The following is a 21,512-nucleotide window of genomic DNA, read 5'->3' as shown; positions in this document are numbered from 1 at the left end:
TAAAATAACAAAGCTACCATTGACACTGTCGTTCCCTCCCCCACTGGTCTGGCTGACTCGCCCTTTCTCCCCCTACCTCTCCCCCTCTCGGGGTTGAGGAAATGTGGTTCAGGTATGGAGGCGTGTTGGCTTCAGGGAATAGGTCTAAGATGCCCTGTGCTGTAAATGCTAGTCTTAGGTCAGTCTAGTCTTAGATCAGGTTAGGACTTGGGGAGTGAAGCTGATCCTAGATCTGTAGCATTGTGTTGCCCTGTGCTGTAAATGCTAGTCTTAGGTCAGTCTAGTCTTAGGTCAGGTTAGGACTTGGGGAGTGAAGCTGATCCTAGATCTGTAGCATTGTGTTGCCCTGTGCTGTAAATGCTAGTCTTAGGTCAGTCTAGTCTTAGGTCAGGTTAGGACTTGGGGAGTGAAGCTGATCCTAGATCTGTAGCACTGTGTTGCCCTGTCTGAACGCACCCTCCACTGTAGCGTCTACAATTAAAACACTGTAAAAGCACTCCTTTTCCTTCTCTCTCTCCCCCTCAGTCCTGCTTTGGGTCTCCAGCACCTGTCAGCCCTGGTTTTATGAGCACTGGAGGCAGAGCTGGACACAGAGCAGGGAGAGGAGAAAGAGAGAGGTAGGGATGGCAGGGGTATATTTATGAATTTATGGGCTGTAGGACGACACACAGAACAGCGCTGTCTGTCCAGCCCCCAAACGCTCCGGAACATACTGTGAGAAACTCTTTATTTAGATTTTCACCCCCCCCCCTCTCTCCCTCCTTCCCTCCCTCGTTCTAACCCATAACCCTAGGCACAGGAGACCACCACTAGCCTGCTTCAATCTCTGTAACAGTTTATTTGGATAGTTGAAATGTAACTGATAGTCTGTAGACTATCTATCTACTAACCCTAAGCCTAGCTCTAACCTTAACCCTTATCCTAACCCTAAACTTAACCCTAATCCTTATTCTAAACCTAACCTTAGCAAGCAGTTGCTTATCAACGGATAGTTTGTTGATAGTAAGACAACCTCTAGAGCATCGACAGAGGGACTATCTGGACGATCCAAATAAAGTGTGGACTCAATCTCATACATCAACAGGTTCCACCCAGGCAGATCACAACCACCCTAAGTGTCTGAGAACCTAATGAATTGTTCTGTACTATTCCAGATCTGGAGCGAGAGTCCTTCAGGCCACGAAGGAAGAAAAGACAACTGGAGATCCAGCAGCTTGTTCTAATTAAAAGCCTGGCTCTGCTGCCCCAGCCAAAAGCCACAAATAACAACCCTTCAGCAGCAGAGAATTAGGAACCATTTTGTGTTTGCTATATAAAAAAAAAGGAACAGGAGAGGAGGAGGATGCAGCTTACACCAGGGACCACCAACACAGTGAGCTACCTAGCACTGGGCTGGAGGAACAGCACATTCACTACACAGACGGCTGGGTGGCATAGACCTAGAATACAGATATGAACTACAACAGGAGGGCAGACTGGCAGAGGAGGGAGAGAGAGAGAGAGAGAGAGAGAGAGAGAAGGAAGGAAGGAAAGAAGGAAGGAAAGAAGGAAAGAAGGAAAGAAAGAATGAAAGAAAGAGAAAGAGAGAGGGGGGCTGAGCAAAGACAAGAAGGTGAGAGTTTGGATAGAAAGATAAGCAGGAGACAAGGAGAGAAGAGAGAAGAAGGAAGTGAGGAGCAGTAGGACAGAGAAGCAGACACACAACACACACATACACACTAGTCCACCCTGCCTCGTACACCAAGGTGGCACAAGGAGAGCAGCATAGTTGTGTGTGTGTTTCTAACACCAAGTCAACAGTTTTTTCTATCAGAGGCTAATCCGAACTAAATACCCCTCCACCTACAAATCACACTAGACCTGGGTAGTATCTGGGGTTTTTTCCTACATTTTTCTTTCCTACAGTTCTGTCAATCTGTCTTTCCTCTAAGAAGTAAATGGCTGGTGCTGTTTGTTGACCTGGAAACTGGGGTTTGTGACTGATGTGTGGTACAGATGTGTACGTGCGCGTGCGTGCGCACACACACACACAGATTGATATGTGTTGGATCGGTTAAGGGGTGAGTGAGGGTGAAGTCATGACATCTGGCTGTCTTCTCTGACATCACGTAGCGAGGCTAAACATAGCAGAGAAAATAGGGCTATTTGGACTTTTATTTTTTCCTGCTTTTGTTGTGGTCCTATTTCTAGCTATGAGATCATTGGAAACATTCGGTGCATCACATCTCTAAAAGTAATAGAAAAGAATCTAGGACCATATTCATAAAATGTCTCTGAGTGCTGATGTAGGATCAGTTTTGCCGTGGCAACACGCCTTTTATATCATAATGAATAAGATTATATGGACAAGGGGGACCTGATCCTAGATCAGCACTTCTATTCTTAGATGCTTTTTGAATACAGGTCCTGGCGTAAGAACATTGCGGTTAAAGTTATTTCTTCAGAATAGGATGGAAGGATTTTACTTGACAGTCCCTATTTACACTTCTGTGGTAAGAATGGAATTGTTGCACTTACTTCAAAGAGTTCTAAACTACCTGGTACTTAACGGCACATAGGAGTGGTTGTTTCAGTAAAACACAAAGATCCAAATGTAATTATAGGTAATTATGATGTCATTTCTCAGTAACCGGGTAAATACCGGACTGTAAAATCAAAGCCACTCTTTGTCACCACCATCACCATTGTTAAACTCTCTTTCTCTCTGTTACTCTTCAGATGTTCCCCTTTTCAAACACATCTCTTTCTCCTTCACTTGAGTCCCTGTCCTCTACTAAACTCCTTTCTGGCACCATCATCTGTATCCTTGTTCTCCTGAAACTCAGAAGCTCCACACAAACACTTGTGCACGTGCACACACTTTCTCTCTCTCTCTCTCTCTCTCTCTCTCTCTCCATCTATCCCTTCCTCCCTTCATCTCTCTCATTCTCTGTGGATGCATGGCTGAAGTGTGAGCTCATAGGCCTTCTGGGTGGCACTCCTGCTATATGTCACTGTCATCTGCTGCCACGAGGGGGGTCCCCTTTTCCAAATACACACTCCTTCATATCGCCCGCCATGCTCGCACACGGGCCTTTAAAACACAGTGCAGAGTTGAGTTTTAATGGGGCGCACGGGTGCCGCGCGCACACACACACACACACACACACACAGAGAGAACAGTTAAACAGAGGCAAGGGAACGGGGGAAGGAGAAAAAGGTATAATTGATTAAAAGCCAGGAAAAACAAACTGCTCAAAGAGATGACCAACGGTGGAAAGTGGAGAGGTTTTGTGTTCCGACGCTCAGCAATCCAATAACACTAGGATTTATAGCAGGAGATCAAATGCTCCAAAACACATGTCCATCCATCCCCAAAACTCAATAATGACTCCCATCCACAAATGTATGTATTAATAGTATCCCTATGCTGTATCCACTGATGGTTTCAACTAAAGTGAGTAATATGAGTGTGTTAAAGCTGTGTAGTAATGCTGACATGGGTCTTTCTGAAACGGAGAAGCAGGCATATGGTAAACACTATAGCCCAAGTCCAAGACAGCACACATAATCTATAGACACAGATAAATATATGCTACATTGAAGTAAACAACTGCACATTACACTCAATATAACAATGTGATGTTTAATGTAGGCTGGATCTCTCTAGATGCGTCTGATTAATCGTGTAGCAACATCACAGAACAAGCAGATGTTTCATAACTTATTTAGCGTGCCGGATTTGGAACTGTAGGCCTTTATAATACCAAGGCGTTCGTTTTGACTGTGGAATGCCTTCTAACACATGTAGGGGTGCAGGACACGCACCGATTCACACACACACGCATACAGAGAAACTCGAGCGAGAGATGAAGAATGGGCAGATGTGTGTGTGCACTGTGAGATCTCGCATATACATTACACATTTAAAACAAATTTACATTTTTTTTGGAAATCAATCACACGTTGACACGAAGAGTAAAATAAAAATAAACTCAATGATGTCGTCACATTTAAACGGTTTCCACTCGCGTACCCAAGCAGGTGAAGCTCATGTTTTCTGCCAGGCAGGCATGTCCAAATGTAGCAGAAATTAAGCTACTGAATGAAACATTTTCAAATGATAATTTGTAAAATTATAACGCCAGTCAATCAAACAAAATATTGTCAACTTTAACAAAAATAAGACCAGGCACCTTTCAAAATAAAAGGCTATTGAAAACTTGTGGTTTTATGTTTCAGGGCTCCACATTGTTTGCGCTCCAAATATGTTGTGTGTTTTTGATTCCACCGTGTAGGAAAACACACTTCGCCTTAAAGATAAATAAGGCAAATATAACATTGTCAAAGTATAGAGATTACATTTGCCACTGGCAAGATTGGCACATTTGGGAGATTAGGCTAATTCGGAGAGGTTCTGCGTTAGTGAATCAAGAGAAGTTGTATAATAAATCTGACATGTTCAATTTGATTTAAAAAAAAATCAGTGTTGTTTTCAACATTACAATTAATGATGTTGCCAAATGTCGTTATAAATTAAATAAAAACATTTAATTATAAAGTGCTTATTTACACAAAATATAGGCCTCAAACATTTATATTGCAAAACATATTTTTTGGGTTGGCCACTAACATTGTTAAAAATGTTGACTCAATTGACACATCTTCAAAACATATATTTTTTTCATTTGAAGCATTTGTTTAATTGAATAAATACAAATCTATGAAAGGTGGTTTTCCCTAATGAATCCTCGTCAATACAGAAAACACTATTGATTAAGCTATTTGTCACCAAGTTGCTGCAAGAGTTCATTTGCTATACGGCTGGAGTTGGGGAGAGAGCGTAGTTTGTGGTACTCGGGATGAAAGCTCCAGAGATGCGGAGCGCCCATTGAATGGAGCGAGGCCGGGGACAGAAATGAAGATCCGGGGACCAAAGCTTGGGCCACTGTGGAGGCTGAGCGGCGCGTCGTTTCGAAATTCTCAAAGCTAAGAGACGGATGTGGAAGAAATGTATTTTGGACAACGTTCGAATTCCTTGATAAAAGTGAGGAGAGCGCGGGCAAGATGCTGCTCACTGGTGGGATGCTTTGGTTAGAAACAGAATGATGTTCGATGCCCAAGTGATGGTACAATTCCAAACCGGGTACCTGAAAATGACACGGCCCTATTCCGTTTGTCCCGTAGAAGGAAAATCCAGGGAGCACGCTGCTGCGCTCGAGCGGGCACCGGGTGTCCATCATCCCAAATCGGTAATTCTGCCGTTTGAAACGTTTCCTCCGCCGTAGGAAGCTCCCGTTCTCGAACATATGAGACGACATAGGGTCTAACGTCCAGTAGTTCCCCTTCCCGGGGTTACCGGGCTCCCGGGGCATTTTGACGAAGCAGTCGTTGAGGGACAAGTTGTGACGAATGGAGTTCTGCCACGCGGGGAACTTCTCCCCGTAATACGTGAAGCGCTGGCTGATGAAGTCACATATCTCCGAGAGAGTCAGTCTTTTCTTCGGGCTCTGGAGGATTGCCATGGTGATAAGAGCGATGTAGGAGTACGGAGGTTTCACCGAGGCAGCGATTCTCTCTGTGCAGTTCGGCGTAAAGTCACCCTCATCCTCCGTATCCTTCGCTGGCTGTTTTGGAGACAAGGACGCAGCGCTTTGCTGCTCCAAATCGGCCCCGTCTTCTTTGGTTAAAGATACATACCCCTGGTTCCGTGTAGCTTTGTTCCCTTTTCCATCCACGTCGGCATCTGCCCTCTCCATGAGTTCGAGCTCTCCTTCCAGGGTCATAATCCTCTCGCGGGTCCGGTGCCACCTGCATGCGCCAACAGGCGAGATGATGAGCCTCGGGTCGGACACCAGCCAGAGCCGACACACGCGACGGGCCTGCCTCCTGCCTTTTTGCTTTTCATTAACAACAAAAAAAAGAAAACCCAGCTGCCCCAAAATACTTTTCACCCCCCTCCTCCTGCTGCTCTTCCTCTTCAGTCCTGAAAATAATTACGACAAAGACTTACTAACGTAAACATCCATCACAAGCAGTCACAACAATCATTAGGCCTACAAACGTGTTTTTGATCTTGGGGAGAACTAACGTATGGAATAAAGCATAGGCCATTAGACAACTATGTCCAACACACAATGGCACATTAGAACAGTCTTTGGGGCTTGTTGTCATACACTCGATACAAATTCACTTTGTACTCAAATCAGAAGCCTGATTGTAATAATTTGATGGGTGAACTATTGTCAGTTTTCTTCGACACGTTTAACAGATAACAGGACTCAAGAATATATCCCGTTTTCCCATTTGTAAAACCATTATTGAATACCTACAGCCTTTTATTTGAATATAATCGGTCTCCCACAACAAATGCCTATCCTACCCAGTTCTCGATCCAGAGCATCCTTTTATGATGGCTTTTATTTCACTTAAGTCAAATATGGTTAAAAATGTATTGTTTTCTGAAAGGAGAAATTAATGAAGAAGCACTGAACTAGAGAGCTAGGACAAAATGATTTCGGTGCCAGAGCACACGCACACCTGCTGCGCTTTTACGTGTGGTCTCTTTGCAGTAATGCATAAACATTGTAAGGGTGTTAAAGACACTAGCTAGCTCGATATTGTACAATCAATTACAATTCATCATGTATTAGCCATTCTTTCCATGGCCAGCTATAACGAATAATATATGATTTAACTAAATGTTATTAGGTTAGGCCACTTATGTGAAAGACAAGCTAGCAGTAGACATATTTTAATTTAAAACTGGTCTATACTAAATACTTCATGAGAATTCCAATATTTCCAGCAGATAACGCAAGTGGGTGGCCAAGCACATGGCTAATACTGTGTAGTTATTATTTCAGAATGGATTTGGCACTTTTCTGATTTGAAAAAGACATTGGCAAAAGAAAAGAGCCGTTTCACTACAGGCACAAAATACTGCACAGGCCAGGTCATGTATTCAATCCTGCTGCAGCAGTGTCTGATATTAAACTTTCATCTTTCTTATTTTGATACATTTTAAAGTCCCACTAATTGCATTTAATTTAAGCATAGAAACATCCCTGGAGCAATTCTCACAAATCAGTTTGAATATGGTTCCGCATCAATTCATATTCCTCATTCTAGACCAAGTCGTAGGCACACACATTCAGAGGGTTGAGAGATGAAATGAAAACAAACCGAATAAGATATGTTAACATGAATTTTATGCACACCAAACCCAAAAGTGTAGTACACACTAACACAAACGTTTATTTTTTATTTGTTTACAGGAAACAGTCAAGATAAGGAATTGCTTCATCTCTAATCCAGCCAGTTAATGCTAAGGGCAGTCCAGAAACAACCAAATAGAAAAACAAATTTTAAAAAACAATTACAAACTAAACAAGAACAGATAATATATCACTCAAATTAATTGAACTTAATGTAACATACAAACTGGATAGCACCAAGGTCAAGCCTAGTAAACAAGGGGAGTAAACAGTCCAAAATGGCTACCTATTCCCAGTAAAGCAGGGCACCGTCTTTGGCCAAAAGTGCACTACCTTTGGCCAGAGACTCCCAATTCCCTGTATAGTGCACTACTTGTGTCAGGGTCATTTCAGACAGACAGTCTATTGTCAGACACAGCCTCCAAGCAGGAGACTGTTCTTCATTTGAACTCTTTCTTCCTAAAGTGACAAGCGCATGCTACAGTGCTAAAAGCAGCCAGACCCATCAGACTGTGACTCACCATGGCTCAGCCAACACCGTGACACACTATGACAGTATGTGATGTAATAAATGATCAAATAACTCCAAGAGTCACAAAGTCAGGAGGTGTGGCCAATTACCATGTACCTGGAAGGGGACTGTGTGGTATCAGTGTCTAGGACCTCATGCCAAGGCCTAAGTGTGTTCCCTTCCCCTACAAGGCATAGTGCTTGCGTTGGGACGTAGCCAGCCGTGATAAGTTTCCACATTTGAAGCAGCGCGAGTTGGAGTTGCCCTCCTTCCTAGGGATGTGCCAACACTGCAGACAGCGTACCTTGTACTTCTTATACCTGAGGAGTAAGTAGACATGGAGGAGAATAACAGGGGATATACATTAGAGGTCAGAAGTTTACCTATACCTTAGCCAAAAAAAATTAAAAACTCAGTTTTTCACAAATCCTTGCATTTAATCCTAGTAAAAATTCCCTTTCTTAGGTCAGTTTATTTTAAGAATGTGAAATGTCAGAATAATAGAAGAGAGAATGATTTATTTCAGATTTGATTTCTTTCATCACATTCCCAGTGGGTCAGAAGTTTACATACACTCAATTAGTATTTGGTAGCATTGCCTTTAAATTGTTTAACTTGGGTCAAACGTGTCGGGTAGCCTTCCACAAGCTCCCCACAATAAGTTGGGTGAATTTTGGCCCATTCATCCTGACAGAGCTGGTGTAACTGAGTCAGGTTTGTAGGCCTCCTTGCTTGCACACACTTTCAGTTCCGCCCACACATTTTCTATAGGATTGAGGTGAGGGTTTTGAGCTAGCCACTCCAATACCTTGACTTTGTTGTCCTTAAGCCATTTTGCCACAAATTTGGAAGTATGCTTGGGGTCAATGTCCATTTGGAAGACCCATTTGCGACCAAGCTTTAACTTCCTGACTTGATGTCTTGAGATGTTGCTTCTATATATCCAAATAATTTCCTTTCCTCATGGAGCTATCTATTTTGTGAAGTGCACCAGTCCCTCCTGCAGCAAAGCACCCCCACAACATGATGCTGCCAACTCCGTGCTTCACGGATGGGATGGTGTTCTTCGGCTTGCAAGCCTCCCCCTTTTTCCTCCAAACATAACGATGGTCATTATGGCCAAACAGTTCCATTTTTGTTTCATCAGACCAGAGGACATTTCTCCAAAAAGTACAATCTTTGTCCCCATGTGCAGTTGCAAACTGTAGTCTGACTTTTTTATGGTGGTTTTGGAGCAGTGGCTTCTTCCTTGCTGAGCATCCTTTCAGGTTATGCCGATATAGGACTTGTTTTACTGTGGATATAGATACTTTTGTACCTGTTTCTTCCAGCATCTTCACAGGGTCCTTTGCTGTTGTTCTGGGATTGATTTTCACTTTTCGCACCAAAGTACATTCATTTCTAGGAGACAGAACGAGTCTCCTTCCTGAGAAATATGACGGCTGCGTGGTCCCATGATGTTTAGATTTGCGTACTGTTGTTTGTACAGATGAACGTGGTACCTTCAGGCGTTTGGAAATTGCTCCCAAGGGTGAACCAGATTTGTGGAGGTCTACACTTTTTGTGTAGACCTGATTTCTTTTGATTTTCCCGTGATGTCAAGCAAAGAGGCACCGAGTTTGAAGGTAGGCCTTTGAAATACATCCACAAGTACACCTCCAATTGACTCAAATTATGCCAATTAACCTATCAGAAGATTCTAAAAACATGACATAATTTTCTGGAATTTTCCAATCTGTTTAAAGGCAGTCAATTTAGTGTATGTAAACTTCTGACCAACTGGAATTGTGATACAGTGAATGATAAATGAAATAATCTGTAAACAATTGTTGGAAAAACTACTTGTGTCATGCACAAAGTAGATGTCCTAACAGACTTGCCAAAACTTTAGTTTGTTAACAAGAAATTTGTGGGGTGGTTGAAAAACACGTTTTAATGACTCCAACCTAAGTTATAGTAAACATCCGACTTCAACTGTAGGTCACAGTGATTGATGGCCTTACGTGTCCTTTAAGTTCTAATTCTGCTCACATACAGGGTTATGCAATATTGTGGTCATCAAACCATCTATGTCACTGTCACCATTTACTATAACCACAGGGTCAGAGTTCATGGCCACGCGACCTGACGAGGAGAAACTCTGGGCCATGACGATGTGCTTGATAATGCACTGTATTTAACGCGACTCACCTTATTCCACAGGCGTTACACAGCGGGGTACCGTCCTCAGCATCTCGCCACAGAGGAGTCTTCATGGTGCAGCAAGAGGCACAGATCTTATTCTCTGATGGGGAGGAGAAAGGAGTGGCTATCAGTACAAACAAACAAACAGGCCTTGTGCCCTAATCCTCCTAAATATATGTTGTAGAATACTGAAATGACATGTTTCCATGACTCAGTATGCGGCTTCTCTCTCATTCGGTTTTCTTTCTAGGTGCACGGTGAGTGGGAGTGCCAAAGCACAACCTGATCTCGCAACCCTGCCCTCAACACTGTACACGTCGGTACTCATTAAAGTCTTAGGATGTTTACACAGCCGTTTCCCAAAATACCTCCATTAAAACTCCCCCTCATCAAATGCATTCCACCTGTCTATGGTTCTAGTTAAAGTGTTTGGATTTGTGTCGTAATGGTACCCCCTCCTGGATTACTGGAGTAGAGATCGTTCTACACAAAACACCCAGTCCCTGCAATTAACCTCTCATGAACCCTTTTTTCTAAGAGTGTAGTGTTCTGCCTATTTCTACGGTGCTGGTATTGTTTTGTGCAGTAGTGGCGCCCCCTCCTGGTGAAGAGTGATAGAGATTGGTAGTCACTGGAGGAGGGGTCGCTCTCTTCAGAGCTGCTGGTCCTCATGGAACTCTGGGATGAACGGGACCTGCCTGCTCTCAGTGACCTCCTGGTCGGACCACTAGAGAGCTCTTCACTAGGACACACACACAAGTTTGTAGAGAACATTGTGAGATATTTTACAACAATATACCGCATAAGGAAATTTGTGACATACAAATTTAATTTCATAATACGGTTTATTACGGCAGCTCTAAATAATATAATATATGTTTTTGAGTTATGAGGAGAAAGAGCAAAGCACTCTGACATCAACCATACCTGTACTTCTTGGAGGTGATGAGAAGGCGACACTGCTCCCTGCTGTCGTCCAGCTCCGTCTGCATCTGGAACGTCACTCCCTGGAAGTCTGGGTCTCCAACATCCACACTCCGGCTGGGACGGAGCTGCTTCCTGGGGGCCTTGGTGGATCTCCACATGGGGTCAGACAGAGAGGGAGACTGGGGGGCTGCGGGGATAGTGTCCATGTCGTCCTCCAAGTCCTTGCACCTTTGGGTGAGGTCCAACGGAGAGTCTGTAATAATACTGGTATCTTGTACTGTGTCTGTGTCCTCTTCCATGGAGCTTTCGTTGAGCTCTGCTTTGACGCCTGCAAAACTGCCATCTTGTGCTGATTTTGCGTTCACAATCACAGACCCTGCTTCACTGTTCAATATGAGCAACATAGTATTATAAGGGGAGTTCAGGGCTGGTAGCATGTCTTCCTTGGGGTCAAAGGTAAAACATATGTTTGAGTTGAAGTCCAGGGTCATGTTAAGGTTCAGCTCTTCTGGGCCTGGATGTAAGCATGTCATGGGGTCTACGGAGGGAGACGACAGACTTGCTGCATCCTTAATTGTAGCTACTTTGTGGACAAGCGTTTGCTCAAACAGGTTTATATATGACACAGACGGATGTTTAACTGACAGCCCATCTTTTGCCTCAGGACGGACCTCCTTCACTGTGTTGTCGTCTTGGACTAAGGCACAGGGGACCTTTCTGCTTTCTTCACTCACAGACAATCCATCACCGTTAAGACAAAATGTGGCTCCTGTTTCTTTGTTCGTTACAACGTCAGAGTCTGAAGCTCCCACACCAGGTTTAGTTTTGTAGCTGCCATTGACATCCGGTGAGGTCTGAGAACTGGTACCTGGACATGTGGGTGAGCAATAACCACCTCCACCCAACTCCCCCATCTCTCCCCTGGACCCGACATGCGGATGGGGAGAATCCCCTCTGGTACTGACTAGAGTGGGGCAGACAGGGACAGTGTTCTTACTGTACCCCACACCTTCAGGAGGATGATTGTCAGAGTCAATAAGAACCAACTGAGCCCTAGATGAGGTTCCCTCTTGGTCATCTGATTGGAGGAGTCTCTCACACTGCATGTTGATCAGGCTCATCAACTCCCACGGACTGCTGCTACTATGACGGCTGGGCAGGACTGAGTTTGTATGTCTCCTACATTGTTCTAAGTCATCTTTTGGCTGGTTATGAAGGCTCATGAGAGAGGAATTGTGCTGAGGAGGAGAAGGTCTATGATCAGACACTTGATTCTTTTTAGACCTTTCATTTGATACAGGTAAAGTCTTAGGCTTTGAGTCTATGGAGCGGTTGTGGTCAGGGGTGGGAGTTGCTAGCTTGGAGGCTTCTTGGATGAGGTAGAGGATAGTGGACTGGGTCACCTGAAGAAAAATAAAAGAAGACTCAACCACACACTGAGATAATATTGACCCACCTCAAGCACAGCACAGCACACACACCTGCAGGCCCTCCTGGGTGTCCGGATCTTCCATGGTCCCTTGGCTGCCTGGTCTGTAAATGGCTCCTGTGCTCATGTTGATGTGCCCATATTGTGGAAAGAAAACAATTGGAAAGTGGATCAGCTGAATACAGTACCAGTCAAAAGTTTGGACACACCTACTCATTCAAGAATTTTTCTTGATTTTTAATATTTTCTACATCGTAGAATAATAGTGAAGACATCAAAACTATGAAATAACACATATGGAATCATGTAGTAACCAAAAAAGGGTTAAACATATCAAAATATATTTTATATTTGAGATTCTTCAAATAGCCACCCTTTGCCTTGATGACAGCTTTGCACACTATTGGCAGTCTCTCAACCAGCTTCACGATGTAGTCACCTGGAATGCATTTCAATTAAGAGGTGTGCCTTAAAAAGTTTGTTCTTAATGCTTTTGAGCCAATCAGTTGTGTTGTGACAAGGTAGGGTTGGTATACAGAAGCTTGCACTATTTGGAAAAAAAACAAGTCCATTTATGGAAAAACAGCTCAAATAAGCAAAGAGGAACGACAGTCCATCATTACTTGAAGACATGAAGGCCAATATGGAAATGTTCAAGAACTTTGAAAGTTTCTTCAAGTGCAGTCACAAAAACCATCAAGCATTATAATGAAACTGGCTCTCATGAGGACCGCCACATGAAAGGAAGACCCAGAGTTACCTCTGCTGCAGAGGACAAGTTCATTAGAGTTAACTGTCTCTCATGAGGACCGCCACATGAAAGGAAGACCCAGAGTTACCTCTGCTGCAGAGGACAAGTTCATTAGAGTTAACTGTCTCTCATGAGGACCTCCACAGGAAAGGAAGACCCAGAGTTACCTCTGCTGCAGAGGACAAGTTCATTAGAGTTAACTGTCTCTCATGAGGACCGCCACAGGAAAGGAAGACCCAGAGTTACCTCTGCTGCAGAGGACAAGTTCATTAGAGTTAACTGTCTCTCATGAGGACCGCCACAGGAAAGGAAGACCCAGAGTTACCTCTGCTGCAGAGGACAAGTTCATTAGAGTTAACTGTCTCTCATGAGGACCGCCACAGGAAAGGAAGACCCAGAGTTACCTCTGCTGCAGAGGACAAGTTCATTAGAGTTAACTGTCTCTCATGAGGACCGCCACAGGAAAGGAAGACCCAGAGTTACCTCTGCTGCAGAGGACAAGTTCATTAGAGTTAACTGTCTCTCATGAGGACCGCCACAGGAAAGGAAGACCCAGAGTTACCTCTGCTGCAGAGGACAAGTTCATTAGAGTTAACTGTCTCTCATGAGGACCGCCACAGGAAAGGAAGACCCAGAGTTACCTCTGCTGCAGAGGACAAGTTCATTAGAGTTAACTGCACCTCAGATTGCAGCCCAAATAAATGCTTCACAGTGTTCAAGTAATAGACACGTCTCAACATCAACTGTTCAGAGGGGGCTGTGAAAATCAGGCCTTCATGGTTGAATTGCTGCAAAGAAACCACTACTAAAGGCCACCAATAATAAGAAGACTTGCTTGGGCCAAGAAACACGAGCAATTGACATTAGACCGGTGGAAATCTGTCCTTAGGGCTGATGATTCCAAATTTTAGTTTTTTGGTTCCAAATGCCGTGTCTTTGAGACATAGACTAGGTTAACAGGATGATCTCCGCTTGTGTGGTTCCCAACGTGAAGCATGGAGAAATAGGTGCTATGCTGGTGACACTGTCTGTGATTTATTCAGAATTCACGGCACACTTAACCAGCATGGCTACCACAGCATTCTGCAGTGATACACCATCCCATCTGGTTTGCACTTAGGGGGTCTATTGTTTGTTTTTCAACAGGACAACGACACCCACCTCCAGGGTGTTTAAGGGCTATTTAACCAAGAAGTAGAGTGATGGAGTTCTGCGTCACCCGACCTCAACCAAATTGAGACGTTTTGGGATGAGTCGGACTGCAGAGTGAAGGAAAAGCAGCCAACAAGTGCTCAACATATGTGGGAACTCCTTCAAGACTGTTGGAAAAGCATTCCTCATGAAGCCGGTTGAGAGAAGGCCAAGAGTGCAAAGCTGTCATCAAGGCAAAGGGTGGCTATTTGAAGAATTTCAAAAATATTTTGATTTGTTTAGGACTTTTTGGGTTACTACATGATTCAATGTGTCATTTCCTAGTTTTGATGTCTTCACTTTATTCTACAATGTAGAAAATAGTAAAAAATAAAGAACACTTGAATGACTAGGTGTTTAAATATTTTTACCGGTATACACACACTTCCTAAATAAAAACAAAATACTTACAAATTACAATAAATTATTACACATGAGTTGATTTCATTATACTATAATAATTCAATCCAAAAAGATTGTAAAGTAGCCTATTAGTACCCTACTACTCTTAACTTCTAGAACAGTCTGAATTAGCTGTCAAATCAAATTAGCTTCGTGAGCAGAGCTTAGAATTAATGGCCCAACAAACCTTTAGCAAATAATGAGTAAGCCTACAATGACATTCTAACTAACACGATATAGCCCATTGATACACACTTACTTTGTCAAATTGTATGAATTTCTCCTCAAAACGTAATCATCTGCATTCTACTATTTGATTAACGTCCTGAATAAGGATGACACATCTTGCTCGAGCTCACTGCTCAGTCTGAGGGCACACTGAGGCCGTGCGTTTGAATACGAACTTTTCTGCCACACAATATCTCCACATCCTACCTTAGAAAATATCAAGTATTTAAATGTTAAAAATCGAATTATGAGATCCCTGTGATCGATCGGATTAAATAGTTATTGAAACTATCGAGTTCAATCGTTTGATTATGTAATGCCCTGATCACGTTGGTGATCACGGTTGTCTCTTACCAAGGCGATCAGGGCCAACATGCAGAATCACCCTTGGTTTTCTCACTGAATCTGTCTTGAGAGAGATGACAAGTTATTTCCCCCAATTTGATCACGAGCTTCAGGAAATTGATAGTCACGTCGCCGCAATGCATTTGTTGTTGGGCCTACAGGATGCCACAGATGTCTGTGATTGAAGTTGATTGGCCTGCATAAACACATACAAGTGTGGGTTGAGTGATTTGCGTTCTGGATTTTCCCGAATTGTCGGCCTTGTGGCGCCTCGGTTTCTTCTGTATATAAAACGTTTTTACATACAGGTAAATAGGCTACTAATGTTTTGTACGAATAGTCATCCATTACAAAACACGTGAAGTGAGGTTCTTGGTATAAATTGTAGGTCTACTGTTGAGTTTGACTTGCGATGCTTTATCTTGAACCATTTAAAATGATCTCCCACACAAAACAAATACAATGTATCAGTATTTAGCAGTGACACATTGGCTGTTTAGAAAGGCAGCTCAATTATGACCATTTTTCGCTAATTGGTGTTTTGACCCATCAGATCAGCTCGGGAAAAGATTTGTGATGGGTCGAAAGACCAATTATCTGAATTGGGCTGCCTAAACGCAGCCATTTTAGCAGTGGTATTCAAAGTCAGTCCTCAAAGGACCTGAGGTGGTTTTCTTGACCCTTGTATGATATTGCTAATTGGTCGATTATGCAATTGGTTTCCATTTCCTGGGTTTTGAGGATTTAAACTGCTCTCAAGGACTGGTGTTATACTGCACTTGTGGTGTTCAATTGCCTTCATTGTGGTTTTTAAAAAGCATAGGGCTTAAGACAGACTAGTACAAACTTTTGGTATTTTTATTGCACAAATCTAAAATAGACTTGCAAATTTGAGATATACCATATATACATAATACACCTACCTACACGTTTTGTGCGTATGACAGACACATTCATTACAGTACAAGTGAAAGCATTCCAGGTTCGTAAAGGAGCCAACTAATACTGGATACAGGTGTTTTTTGATGGACAGTTATGAGACTAACGGTGAATTGACAAGGCAAATCATTACTGGGTATGGATGGACAGAAACAGAAATGACTTGGGAATTGGACAAAATGCATCTGTCAGTTTAAAATGGTTTAGGCTGCATTTTGACCAATCAGATCAGCTTTGATGTGCAAAGATCTGTGATTGGAAAAAAAATATCAAAATGAGGCTGCCTGTGTGAATGCAGCCCAAGTATCTCCTTGGCATCATTAGTTATCTAACAGATTCAACCCTTTCCATTCCAATCGATCTCAAGCTGCCCTCTGCTTACAAAACACACTGCAAAAGTGCTACATCAGAGACGGTTAATGATTCCTGACAGGCTTGATGTAGGGAAAGGGCTTTCAGTGTTGTGGATGGGCTTGTTACGGTCTTGACTAGTCACCACACACCCACAACAGTAAAATTCCTAGAAACTGGCCATAAGTAGATATAATGGTGAAAGCTATGTATACGTAGACATAACATCCTGTTCATTAGCTGTATGTGAGTGCTGTTATTGTAGAGACAAGACTATTTGGAAGCTCCACCTGAGATGTGTGTATGTTGACCTTTGTAAATGAGTTGTAACATGGAATGTTCTATTCAAGAACACAAAGTTATTTGCGTAGCAACAGGCCTTTCTGAAATGCTGACTCGGGTTACTATGAAACAAAGAACTGTTTGTGACATTGATAGATAGACATCTCAATCTTGGCCTGAGAACTCTTCTATACACATGACATATTTATACATGAATGCTGAAAACCACCTAACTCTTCTTCCACAATCAGCATTACTTTCAGTGTGAGCCAAATACAACACATTTCAGAGGCTGCGTTTACACAGGCAGCCCAATTCTGATATTTTTTCCACTAATTGGTCTTTTGACCAATCCCATCAGGGGCGCTGTCAAAATGCAGCCAGTGACTGGTATATAGCTTTTGTCTTCGGTCACACAGTCATGTGGATATGTAAGAGCATTCTTGACTTGGGAGGGACCCTTCAAGCGACTCTCTCTCTCTCTCTCTTACGACTCAGTCCTGAGGGGCCGTGTTCCAACATCCATACTAGCATACTACTTAGAATGCATGCCCAATACATTGCTTCACACTAAGTAGGGTGCTAGTGTGGAGTGTAGTGTCCTCAGTGTGGTTTGGGAACATGGCCGTCCACGTAGAAGTTCCTGGTGACCTTAGGCAGGGTAAGCTCTATGCCCTCCAGCTCCTGGGTGAGGATGATCTGACAGCCAAGTCTGGAGTTCTCCTGTAGCGCTGGGGCCATGTCCAGCATGTCATCCTCTCTGGGATGAGAAGAATCAAATTGAAGCCATTGATTTGCATTGCATTATAAGAGTCTTGTTGACAATGAAAAAAGTTTTGTTTTTCATAGTATGCGTTTGACAGGGGCAATGTACAACCATAAGACGTGCAATGACATGAGCTCTCATAGACTATGGCATATCTTATAATAAAACAATCTCGTACCTTTCGTCAGGCTCTGGTAGCTTGTCGACATGGTCTCTGTTCACATACACGTGGCACGTTGAGCAAGCTAGTGATGCCTCGCAAGCTCCTTAAAATCACACATGGACAGGAAGAAAGAAACCAGATGTAAGTGTGGCTCCCGGGCGCAGCGGTCTAAGACAGTGCGTCTCAGTGATAGAGGCGTCACTACAGACACCCTGGTTTGAATCCAGGCTGTATCACAACCGGCCGTGATTGGGAATCCCATAGAGCAGTGCACAATTGGCCCAGCGCCGTCCGGGTTTAGCCGGTGTAGGCCATCATTGTAAAATAAGAATTTGACTTGCCTAGTTAAATAAAATAAAAAATAGTTTTCAGGAATACAATAATGGAGAAATCAATCACCAACTTTTGACCTGAATTCTCTATTGATGTCATCACAAACCCTATTAGCACTCACCTTCCAGTTCAATGTTGTGCCTATGGGCCAGGTACATTGCATTGTCTCCCACTTTGGCCTTCACTGGAATCCTCTGTCCTGATCTATCTATGTAAACCACATTCACCCTAAGAGCAGACCAAAAACAACAATATTAAAAACTCAGTTCACAAATGACAATGCAAGTGATAAATGCATGATGCCCTCAATTGACATTAAGGAAAATCGGTAACAAAGTATGTATATATCCCCTTGAGTTTGTCTGCATAAGGGTTAGGGTTACTAACCTGACCATGTATGTACTGTAATGGAGTGAAAATTGCAAATACATAAATAGCTAACAATCAATTAGCTAAATGATGCACTGGCAAAATGGTTACTTACACATCTTCTTGGGGGTCTTCTGCACTTGCACCCGCCTCACTTTGGTACAGACCTTCACAAAAAAAATAAAGACATCGTTGACGTTCAGTTCCATATCCTCTTACGGATTGTCTGACTTACTGTACGACTTTGAGACCAACTTAGTTACAGGGAATGTGCAGCTTTGGAGATTAGTTACACAATTTATCAAACATTCTTAGCAACAGATGCCAATGTGGGTGTAATTTTATGTAACCTTTATTTAGCTAGGCAAGTAAGTAAAAAAAAAACTACTGATTATTTACAATGACGGCCAACACCAGACGACCCGGGGCCAATTGTTCGCAGCCCTATGGGACTCCCAATTCCCAGTCAAGGCCGGTTGTGATACAGCCTGGAATCGAACCAGGATGTCTGTAGTGACGCCTCAAGCATCGAAATGCAGTGCCCTTAAATGCCCTTAAGTGCCCGAAATGCAGTTACCAATAGTACCTAGTTACGATGTTCGTAGACATAACTAACTAACTTGTTAGCAGCTGTCTAGCACTAAATTGATATAAATGGATTGGTTTCATGGAAGCTGAACAATTAGCTAACGTTAGATAACAATCCAAGTGTAGCTGCGATAGTTAGCAACCGATCAACTCACCTTTGGATGTCTGCAAGTGTCGGTTCAACGTCCGAAAACGATCAACATTCGACGAACTAGCTATACCATTCAAATAACTATTCAACCTGTTGAAAGGACATGTGCTACAATCTGGTATAACTCTAGAAAGTCTCAAAGTCAGCCCCACGCTCGACCGAACTCCAGCGGAGACCGCCATGATTATGTTTTGATCACGTGAATGAAAGCAGCCAATAAAAAAGTAGCAATGACATACGCATGTTTGGACTGTCTTCGGTTATTTGAGCGGCAGAGGGCGCTGTTGCAACACACATTTATCGAACAAAACAATTTTTAGTCTGACTTGTCTAACTTGCCTTTATCACAAATTCTAAAGAGAACGTAATTCTGGTGCTCGCATATATTAATGTTTAAAAAAAAAAAAAAGTTTAAATCTCAGTCTTTGTGTACCAACAACCCTCGTCTGCAATGTCTGTATATCTGTGATGTCTGTATATAGTTAAATAAAGGTTAAATACATTTAAAAAATATCAAAGAACAACTAGGTTACTTTATCCTATGTGGATGTACCCCCAAGGAGTGCGCGTACTGATACCTTAATTAATGTTAACGAATGAAATATGAAATACTGCAAGCCTCAAATTCGAGCTCTATTGTTTTATGTAGTTGAGGTTTTATGGGTACAACCAACATTATCATTTGTCTTTTCAGTTCAGGTTGAATATATATATTTTTAATTAAACATACGTTGAGTTAGGCCTAGCCATGCGTGTGTAGGGGTGGTCAGAGACACATATTAGAGACACATATTTCCCTCAGATAACACAGATCCACAAAGAATTTGAAAACAAACCCAATTTTGATAAACTCCCATGTCTACCGGGTGAAACACCACAGTGTGCCATCACAGCAGCAATATTTGTGACCTGTTACCACAAGAAAAGGGCAACCAGTGAAGAACAAACACCATTGTAAATACAACCCAGGTGTATGTTCATTTATTTTTCCTTTTGTTCTTTAACTATTAGCACATCGTTACAACACTGTATACACAGATAATATGACATTTGAAATGTATTTATTATTTTGGAACTTCTGTGAGTGTAATGTTAACTGTAAATTTTTATTGTTTATTTCACTTTTGTTTATTATATATTTCACTTGCTCTGGCAATGTTAACAAATGCTTCCCATGCCAATAAAGCCCTTGAATTGAATTGATACTTTTAAGGAAATGGGAAACTCGATTGGAATCGTATTAATGACCATTGTTTACAGTGCCCATACATCGTCAATGGGCTGCCCGGTGCATTCTGGGACAGGGAAATCAAACCAAATCAAATTTTATTTGTCACATTCACATGGTTAGCAGATGTTAATGCGAGTGTAGCGAAATGCTTGTGCTTCTAGTTCCGGCCATGCAGTAATATCTAACAAGTAATCTAACCTAACAATTTCACAACAACTACCTTATACACACAAGTGTAAAGGAATCAATAAGAATATGTACATAAAAATATATGAATGAGTGATGGCCGAACGGCATAGGCAAGATGCAGTAGATGGTATAGAGTACAGTATATACATATGAGATGAGTAATGTAGGGTATGTAAACATTAAATAAAGTGGCATTGTTTATTAAAGTGGCTAGTGATACATTTATTAAATCAAGATGGTAAGATGCAGTAGATGGTATAGAGTACAGTATATACATATGAGATGAGTAATGGAGGGTATGTAAACATTATATAAATTGGCATTGTTTAAGTGGCTAGTGATACTTTTATCACATACATTTTTCCATTATTAAAGTGGCTAGGGTTGAGTCAGTATGTTGGCAGGAGCCACTCAATGTTAGTGATGGCTGTTTAACAGTCTGATGTCTTTGAGATAGAAGCTGTTTGTCAGTCTCTCGGTCCCCGCTTTGATGCACCTGTACTGACCTCGCCTTCTGGATGATAGCAGGGTAAACAGGCAGTGGCTCGGGTGGTTGTTGTCCTTGATTATCTTTTTGGCCTTCATGTGACATTGGGTGGTGTAGGTGTCCTGGAGGGCAGGTAGTTTGCCCCGGGTGATGCGTTGTGCAGACCTCACTACCCTCTGGAGAGCCTAACGGTTATGGGCGGAGCAGTTTCCGTACCAGGCGGTGATACAGTGATCGTACCAGTGATCGAAGCAATCTTGGAAGCGTGGAATCCGATTGGTCGGACCTGAGCTCGGGTGCTTACTGTTTTAGTTTCTGTCTATAGGCAGGGGGCAACAAAATGGAGTCGACAGGATGCTCTTTATTGTGCATCTGTAAATGTTTGTGAGTGTTTTTGGTGACAAGCCACATTTCTTCAGCCTCCTGAGATTGAAGAGGCGCTGCTGCGCCTTCTTCACCACGTTGTCTGTGTGGGTGGACCATTTCAGTTTGTCCGTGA

General features: G+C 42.6%; 3 protein-coding genes across 7 annotated transcripts; all 3 read right to left on the bottom strand.

Moving 5' to 3' along the window:
- Nucleotides 1-4,315: 4,315 nt before the first annotated feature.
- LOC110493437 (forkhead box protein D1-like) lies at nucleotides 4,316-5,902 on the bottom strand. Its single transcript, XM_021567704.2, has one exon. The coding sequence runs from the start codon at nucleotides 5,763-5,765 to the stop codon at nucleotides 4,761-4,763; it is 1,005 nt and encodes a 334-aa protein (XP_021423379.2). The 5' UTR covers nucleotides 5,766-5,902; the 3' UTR covers nucleotides 4,316-4,760.
- Nucleotides 5,903-7,168: 1,266 nt separating this feature from the next.
- Nucleotides 7,169-15,328, bottom strand: LOC110493431 (transcriptional regulatory protein GAT1). 5 transcript variants are annotated; one of them, XM_036949283.1, is made up of 7 exons: nucleotides 15,174-15,324; nucleotides 14,851-15,022; nucleotides 12,300-12,384; nucleotides 10,819-12,221; nucleotides 10,524-10,633; nucleotides 9,898-9,991; nucleotides 7,169-8,027 (listed from the first exon to the last, which is right to left on the bottom strand). In XM_036949283.1, the coding sequence occupies exons 3-7, from the start codon at nucleotides 12,372-12,374 to the stop codon at nucleotides 7,892-7,894; spliced, it is 1,818 nt and encodes a 605-aa protein (XP_036805178.1). In that variant the 5' UTR covers nucleotides 12,375-12,384; nucleotides 14,851-15,022; nucleotides 15,174-15,324; the 3' UTR covers nucleotides 7,169-7,891. The 5 variants fall into 5 exon arrangements, with proteins under 5 accessions (XP_036805178.1, XP_036805177.1, XP_021423368.2 ...); XM_036949282.1 differs by having other exon boundaries at nucleotides 14,851-15,026; nucleotides 15,174-15,323; XM_021567693.2 differs by having other exon boundaries at nucleotides 12,300-12,364; nucleotides 14,851-15,026; nucleotides 15,174-15,322.
- A 673-nt stretch (nucleotides 15,329-16,001) lies between these two features.
- LOC110493432 (ferredoxin-2, mitochondrial) lies at nucleotides 16,002-19,323 on the bottom strand. The gene is made up of 5 exons (XM_021567696.2): nucleotides 19,111-19,323; nucleotides 18,483-18,534; nucleotides 18,120-18,226; nucleotides 17,681-17,768; nucleotides 16,002-17,496 (listed from the first exon to the last, which is right to left on the bottom strand). The coding sequence occupies exons 1-5, from the start codon at nucleotides 19,286-19,288 to the stop codon at nucleotides 17,340-17,342; spliced, it is 582 nt and encodes a 193-aa protein (XP_021423371.2). The 5' UTR covers nucleotides 19,289-19,323; the 3' UTR covers nucleotides 16,002-17,339.
- Between the last annotated feature and the right edge of the window lie 2,189 nt (nucleotides 19,324-21,512).

Source organism: Oncorhynchus mykiss, chromosome 17, assembly GCF_013265735.2.
Source record: "Oncorhynchus mykiss isolate Arlee chromosome 17, USDA_OmykA_1.1, whole genome shotgun sequence".
Lineage (NCBI taxonomy): Eukaryota > Metazoa > Chordata > Actinopteri > Salmoniformes > Salmonidae > Oncorhynchus > Oncorhynchus mykiss.
Note: the sequence above shows the minus strand (reverse complement) of the source record. Positions and strands in the feature narration are given on the sequence as shown.